General features: G+C 40.7%; 1 protein-coding gene across 1 annotated transcript; it reads right to left on the reverse strand.

Annotated features, from left to right (window-relative positions):
• Positions 1-6,512: 6,512 nt before the first annotated feature.
• LOC132623830 (peroxidase 49-like) lies at positions 6,513-8,398 on the reverse strand. The gene is made up of 4 exons (XM_060338645.1): positions 8,084-8,398; positions 7,526-7,717; positions 7,267-7,432; positions 6,513-7,140 (listed from the first exon to the last, which is right to left on the reverse strand). The coding sequence occupies exons 1-4, from the start codon at positions 8,306-8,308 to the stop codon at positions 6,725-6,727; spliced, it is 999 nt and encodes a 332-aa protein (XP_060194628.1). The 5' UTR covers positions 8,309-8,398; the 3' UTR covers positions 6,513-6,724.

Raw genomic sequence — 8,398 nt, forward strand, 5'->3', positions numbered from 1 at the left:
TTGACATTCTCTACCATCCTGGGAAAGCTAATGTTGTGGCGGATGCACTCAGCCGCAAGTCTATGGGCAGCCTAGTAGACGTGCCATCAGAGAGTAAAGAAATGGTTCGCGATATTCATCAGTTGGCTAGTCTTGGAGTTCGCTTGGCTGATTCTGGAGATGTTGGGGTTTCTGTTCGAGGTATTGCTGAGTCCTCTATTACAGAAGATATTAAGCGGCATCAGTATGAGGATCCTATTCTGGCAAAGTACAGAGACGCAGCGCGGGCACAGGAGAAGACTCCGTTTGAGATTTCACCTAATGGAGTGTTATTTCACAGAGGCAGATTGTGTGTACCTGACGTTGCAGGGTTGCGGCGACAGGTTATGGGCGAGGCACATTACGCCCGATATTCTGTTCACCCAGGGTCGACGAAGATGTACCATGATATCAGATGCCTATATTGGTGGGACGGTATGAAAAGAGATATAGCAGAGTTCGTTGCTCAGTGTCCAAATTGCCAGCAGGTTAAGATTGAGCACCAGAAGCCCGGTGGGCTATTGCAGGAGATGGAGATACCGACGTGGAAGTGGGAGATCATTAATATGGACTTTATTACAGGTCTACCTCGCACTCCACGGAGGTATGATTCTATTTGGGTTATTGTTGATCGGCTGACGAAATCAGCCCATTTTCTTCCGGTTCGGACCACCTATTCAGCTGAGGATTATGCCAGGCTTTATGTCAGGGAGATTGTACGACTTCATGGAGTTCCGGTGTCTGTTATTTCCGATAGAGGTGCCCAGTTTACAGCTAGGTTCTGGAGATCGTTTCAGGAAGGATTGGGAACCCAGGTGAGCCTGAGTACAGCCTTCCATCCCCAGTCTGACGGACAGGCCGAGCGCACTATTCAGACATTGGAAGATATGTTGCGTGCCTGCGTTATTGATTTCAGGGGTAGCTGGGACGACCATTTACCGCTTGTTGAGTTTGCATATAACAACAGCTACCACTCCAGTATTCAGATGGCACCCTATGAGGCTTTGTATGGCAGGAAATGCAGATCTCCGATTGGTTGGTTTGACGTGGGTGAGACTCAGTTCATCGGTCCAGATGTGGTCCAGCAGGCCGTGGATAAGGTGAGACTTATTCGAGAGAGATTGCTAGCGGCCCAGAGTCGACAGAAATCTTATGCTGATAAACGACGTCGACCGTTAGAGTTTCAGATTGGCGATTGGGTGTTCCTGAAAGTGTCGCCTATGAAAGGTGTTATGAGATTCGGCAAGAAAGGGAAGCTCAGTCCGAGATATATTGGGCCGTATCAAATTATTCGTACAATAGGCAAGGTGGCCTATGAATTAGATCTGCCAGCTGATTTGGGAGCGGTACACCCGGTATTTCATGTTTCTATGCTTCGTAAGTGTATTGGTGACCCTTCCAGAGTTTTTCCTGTAGATGATATTCAAGTCACAGAGGAGCTATCTTATGAGGAGCAGCCTATAGCCATATTGGATCGTCAGGTAAAAAGGTTGCGGAACAAAGATATGGCTTCTGTTAAAGTGCTGTGGCGGAACAATAACCGAGAGGAAATGACCTGGGAAGCTGAGGAGCATATGAAGAAGAAGTATCCTCATTTATTTTCGGAACCTACAGGTAATCCAATTCTCTATTTGACTTTGTTGTTTGATCAATAAATGTATGGTTGTGATAGTTGAGAAGGAAACTCCCCCAAATTGTTTGTATGACCCGTGAGATAAATCTAACATTCGCGGACGAATGTTCTTAAGGGGGGGAAGATGTTAGAACCCGTATTTTTGTACAGTGGAATAATCTGGATTAATTACGATAAGTTAGGGACAAAATTTTTTCGGGATACAAAGTCGGGATTCTTGACCTTCGATTTTATTTTGAGATATAAGTTGTGCATGAATTTATTGGTATGGATCAATTAGGAAAAATTTGGGACCAAAAGTGATAAAATTAGAAGTGGAAAGTCATCCACAAATTCCATGTGGTGCCCACACAATTTGGTGTCATCTTTTAAGTGGTCCAACTCATTTAATGTGGGCCAAGGGACAACAATGCACTTCATATTAGTTAAAAGATGACCATGTATTCATCTTTCTCACTTCCCACAAAAAAAAAAATATCTAAAAGTTGAAGGAGAAAACCCCCAACCTCACGGCCAAGTTGAAAAAAAAATCAAGATCAATTCTAGCCTTCCAAAAATTATTTCTTTGGCACAAATCAACTATATTGAGGTCCCTAAGTAGCGTGGAAGCATTGTGGGAGCGATCAATCCACTATTTCTCATCTTGTGGAAACCCTAGGCTTGTGGAAGTTGAAGATAAAAAGGTAAGATTTGATCTTGTTCTTGTGTTATGATGGTTATATTCATGTTGTAGTATCTTATTATGGTTAAAAATCATGAAATAAAGAATGGTGAAGTGGATGCCATATGTATGAGGGTTGGGCGTGTGATGGGTGTTGTTGTGTTGTGATTGAAATTATGAATTAATGTTTAGTTAGTTGATTATGATCATTGTAAGGTGAAGAACAATTGGGAATCATCCATATATGTGTATGTGTAGTGTTGATTGAAATGGTTCACATTATATGACAATGAGCGAATGAATATCGCTTAATGTTTTAATCGTCGTCGCTTTGAATTTTATGCTGGAAATGAATGTTCATTGGTTCAAATTGAGGTTGTAGATGTTGCGGACTGATTTGGGGGCTTTTGTATATTTAATGTAATTGGTATATGGGCGAGATAGTATTGTTAGAAGGTGAATTGTGAATACAAACCATAATTTGTAAATGAAGAAAAAGTTAGAGGGGCTGTTTCGGTTAGGGGGCTGTTTCGGGTAGCTGGAGAAAAATTTGGATTATTGGAAATGTTGTATGAATTGCTTAGAATGTCCTTAAATATTGTTGGTAGGGGCATGGGTTAGTATGTGAATGTATAAGCGTCGATTTTGGCTTGAAGGTAAGTTGTCGAATTGAATTTATGTAAGTTGTTGAATAGTGGAAAAAGAAAGCTATTGTTGTTGTATTGCTTTCCGAATTAGTTGTTGATGTTGTTAGGTTGGTTGTTGCTGTTGTTGTTGATTGATATGGCCGAGTTAAATTCTCGGGGTAGCCTATTTACAGGGGAAATGCCGCCCAAATTTCCGTAGAGTTAAGGGCGAAATTGGAATTTAATGCCCAAAAAGTCTTTAGCTAATGTTTGGCATTTTATGGCTTGTTTGTAGACCTTGGGCAGCCCGAATCATAGTTTGGACTTAGCTGGAGTTGGATCATATTGGAGAGCGTTTGAGGTATGTAAAGCAACCTTCCTTCTTTTGGCGTGCCTTAGTTTCACATAGGCTAGATTGGAGCTTTAAGGGAATTCCAAATTCGAGATCCGAGCATGTTATGATCCATATATATATATTCTTTGGCACTCTTATGTATGTTTTTATGAAATATGAACCATGATGTATTTGAAGTAATCGCTTTCCGAAATTCGCATGGAAAATGTTCGCTTTAAGGAATTTTGTAATCTCTGAATGCCATATTTTTCGCATAGAGGCTCGGATCGCTCCAATAATTTTTATAGGAGTTTGCTTGATGTATAATGGGTATGTTTTTCATAGGCGGACTCAGTTCGGGTCTATACTCGTCCGTGGGTCCCGCGACGCCCTTTATGTAAATTCGACAACTTTGAATCAAAAAGTGATAATTATTACTCCGATTTCAAATATGACTATTTTACTTATCCTTCGGATTTATAATAATGATTTTATGCATATGATTCCTCACTACTCCGCTCGTGCCTACTATGATATCGTTCGCCGGTTCCCGGGCCGGTTCTGTTGTCGTGCGCTTTTTGATATATTCCGGTGTTATGCTGTGTTTATGGTTCACCGTGCTCCTTGCTCGAGGGCCGGGTTCCACTTATGTTTGGCGTTATGCTGTGTTTGGCGTTATGCTGTGTTGTGATGTGTGACGGGGATTCGGAGATTTGAAACTTTCTGGTGTTATGCTGTGTTGTGGCGCCATCGACAGGCGGGCGACCACATTTTCCAGTGCCCTATGCATAATTTATACTTTGGGAATAAACATTTTGATATGTATTATTTTCTATATATCTGATTCGATTATTATTCAGATTTATTTCTGTACCTTCTGCTTTGCATACTCAGTACATATTTCGTACTGACCCCCTTCTCCGGGGGCTGCGTTTCATGCCCGCAGGTACAGACGCACAGCCTGGTGATCCACCTGTTTAGGACACCCTTTCTGCTATTCGGAGTGCTCCTCTCTTTCCGGAGCTTATACTTTTGGTATATATATTTATTAGTGCATTTGTATATATTCGTTCATGGGTACGGCGGGGCCCTGTCCCGTCATATGATTCTGTCGGTCTGTTTAGAGGTCTGTGGACATGTTTGTGGGTTAGGGTCTTTCTGTATGGATGTATGTACATGTCGTTTGGGTGATCCCATACGCCGAGGCGGCCGGTCCGCATATGTTGTTTGGGCGATCCTATACGCCGAGGCGGCCGGTCCGCATATGTTTATATCTTGCTTGGTTAGCCCTGTGTGGCTTTTGTTGGTATTTTCTGCGTGCAGGGTATATTGGATAGTCCGTAAAACAAAGGAAACTCTGCCGAAATTTTTCTGGAAATTACTTAAATTTGAAATAAAGCCTTGTCGGCTTCCGCCATATACTAGAATGAGTTGATGGAATTTGAGATAATACTTAATAGATGGGTTCGGGTGCTCAGATCGGGCACTAGTCACGGCCTACGGGGTTGGGTCGTGACAGGTTCTGTTGTCGTGCGCACTTTGATATACTCCGGAGTTATGCTGTGCTTATGGTTCACCGAGCTACTCGCCAAAGAGGGTCGGGTTCCACTTATATATGATGTTATGGTGTGTATGGCGTTATGCTGGGTTATGATATGTGACGGGGATTCGGAGATTGAAACCTTTCTGGTGTGATGCTGTGTATGGCGCCATCGACGGGCGGGCGACCATATTCTTCTGTACCTTCTGTATGACTTACATTTTTTTAAAGTAAACATTTTGATACGATGGATTTGTACCTATTCTCTGTACTACTATTTCATTTATGTCTCAGGTTTGCTTCTGTATATTCTGCTTTGCATACTCAGTACATATTTCGTACTGACCCCCTTTCTTCGGGGGCTGCGTTTCATGCCCGCAGGTACAGACGCACAATTTGGTGATCCACCAGTCTAGGACACCCTCTTCTGCCGTTTGGAGTGCTCTTCTCATTTCGAAGCATACACTTTTGGTATATATATATTTTGTTCGCTATGTACGTATATATTTGCTCAGGGGTACGGCAGGGCCCTGTCCCGCCATATGTTTCTGTTGGTCTGTTTAGAGGTCTGTAGACGTATTTGTGGGTGTGTGTGCCTACTTCTGTACAGATGTGTTCGTGTGACCCTATTCGTTATGGCAGCCTTGTCGGCGTGCACTTTGTATATGTTTTGGGTCGTTGCGCCATCCGTTAGCCTTGTCGGCTTTTGATACATCTATTAGCCTTGTCGGCTTTTGATACATTTGATAGCCTTGCCGGCTTTTTGACATATATATATATATATATATATATATATATATATATATATATATATATATCCGCATACGGTTGCGTTGAGATGTGTTTGAACAGTTTGATATGGTTTTAGACGGCATATAGTATTTATGGCCGTATATGCTATTTGTGTGTGTGATTCGATTGAATAAGTATGTCAGGGTGCCCAACTAGGGCGCCAGTCACGGCCTACGGGGTTGGGTCGTGACATATAGTTCATAAACAAGGTACCAGAATATCCTAAGACATTGCATTAACAAATCGCATATCTTTATATTCCTTTTATAGATAAATGCTTGCGATTACACGCTGTTACAAACTTCAAATAAACATCATTTTACAAATATTTACTGGTCCAATGAATCAACAATAGTAGTAACTAGCTATTGTTTAATATAATCCTCTCACAAAGTATGAACAATCTCTTCACGTGGAGCACGTGTCTTTTTTGGCAAATTTAAAATTATGGTCTTTTGTTTGCAAAATATAAATGGGTCAAGTTTTAATTTAAAAAAAAAAATTGAAATCCTGCCTTTTAATAGGATTTGAGATTTGAAATCATATTTCAAATTGAAGTTAAAGTTTAATTCAAATGTCATAAACAAACACTGTTTTTAAATTTGGGCTCCAAATTGGATGGCCAAACTACTTAGTTTATGTAAAGCATTTTCTCATTGTTTGAGTTAGTTTTTGCTTTATGCTTTGTTTTCTTGCAATCCAGAGTTAGTTGGTCAATGCAGGCGTTTATATTATTACAATTCTTCACTAATTATTTAAATCCTTTTGACCTCAGCCCTACAAAGTTTTGTTTCTCAACTGATTTAATATAAATATTTGTAACTTCTGATGGTTTGATTCCCTCGGTCCAATGCTAAGATGAAGTGTGATGGTGCTAGAAAATAAGATTTGCAGACGTTACAGACTGATGGTTGATAATTTTATCACACTTTTAACAAAGAAACTCAAAGTACACCTCAAACAAAAGGGGGTCTATGAGGACGGACACAAGCAGGGAAATCCCCAAGGACAATAAAAGGCAAGAACAATGCAGAAAAAGAACAAAGTAGAAAATACAAAACAGCTTAAAATAGAGGCAAAATTATTGATATCTGCTGCTGCAATGAAGGTACTGTGCTCTCTAAGAGGAGTTGATCTTCCTGCAATTCTTCCTGATCTCCCCACTGGAACCTGTCAAAGGAGAAATGTTGCCCATCTTAACCATAGACTTGGCGAAGTGGTCGAAGAAAAGGGCATTATTCTCTGCATATTGTTTCACCAAGGCTAATGATGCTTGACTCTTAGTTGCAAGAACTTGGTCAGAGTTCAGCAGGCCCTTTGAAGCCAACAAGAGCTTGAAGTAGCTGTTATCAAATTTTGTGGGAGAGACAAAGTCCAAGAAGAATAGATTGTTATCTCCTCCAGATTTTGGACACTTATTGCGCAATTGGGCAGCATATGATTGATCCAGAGTAGAGTCTGGTTTATTATTTCCTGACTGATTGTAGAGCCTTTGTCTGAAGCTGGTGCATCTTGAGTTTCCAATTGTGTGGCTCCCTGCATTACAATATATCGGTATTCAGTATGATTTCACGTGTTATAACTAGCCTGGCTAAAAGTTAAGTAACGTCTAGGGAAGAGCTTAGACCAAGGGAAAGCGCTAGCAAAAAGAGTAACATTTACCAGATAAAGCTACAAGGTCAACAAGATCAAGTCCTTGTCTCTGGAACTTAGAGAGAATGGAATTAAATGTGTTGTTTGGAGCAGGAATATTGTTGTTGGAGCCACTTAAACTGGCGCTTCTGGAGTCTCTTCTTCCCAATGGAACCTCCCAGCTTGGTCCACCAGCCTATATGGAAAAAAAGAAAAGAAAGGTAAGTCGTGTTTTTCCACCCTAAAGAGGCACTCTGATAAAGCTAGTATATATATGTGATCTACTTACTAATACAGTAGAATCCCTAGCAGCAAGTGCCAAGATATCAGCGCACGAAACAGTTTGAGGACATTCCTTCTCCAGTGCAGATTTAATGTCGTCAAGGACTTCAAATCCACGAGCTGAATTCTTGTTGGGGTTTGATCCTTTTTCTGATACTATACCTCTGCTGCTTTCCAGAAGCAATGATGCATCACATCCCTACATGACATAGTGAAACAAACAGTTAGCCATCAGTTTTCACATCTCTATCAGCATGTATACACACACTTCCTCATAATCTTTAATTAAGAAGTTCAAAGCCCCAAATCCCAAAAGAAAAATGAGGCTTTATATTGTATATACTCTCACTGCAAAAATAACTTTTACCCAGTGTTTACTCTTGCATGTTGGTATGCTAGTGCACTTCCTGTTCAGAGTGTTTCCAACTTATAACTTTCTGCCATGTAAACATTGTCATGGCACAATTTTCTTTTATTACATTTACATTTAACAGGGTATAGACAGGGGACTCATAATTATTATACTTAGTGTGATGAATATTTTGTCACAGGAAATATGTTTTACCTTGACAAAACAATCGTGGAAATGGAGCCTCAACAGCGAAGCAGCCATTCGGGCTTCATTGGCAACAGCCTTGGCAACAACAGACCTGACAATTTCTTGCGCTTTTGGGCATGATTTGTAATAATAATGCGGGTATAGATTACCATTGTTACTCTTAAAAGAGAAACAAATTGGTGCAAAAGCAAGGAGAGCTATGAAAATGAAGAAGCTCATGGACCTAGCCATCTTGAAGTCCTAAGCACCTTTAGTGTAGTAAAAACTTAATCTGAATACTAAAGAAGGCCGGTTGATTTGTTGTGGTGAAATTGAGACGGA

This window comes from Lycium barbarum, chromosome 12 (assembly GCF_019175385.1).
Source record: "Lycium barbarum isolate Lr01 chromosome 12, ASM1917538v2, whole genome shotgun sequence".
NCBI lineage: Eukaryota > Viridiplantae > Streptophyta > Magnoliopsida > Solanales > Solanaceae > Lycium > Lycium barbarum.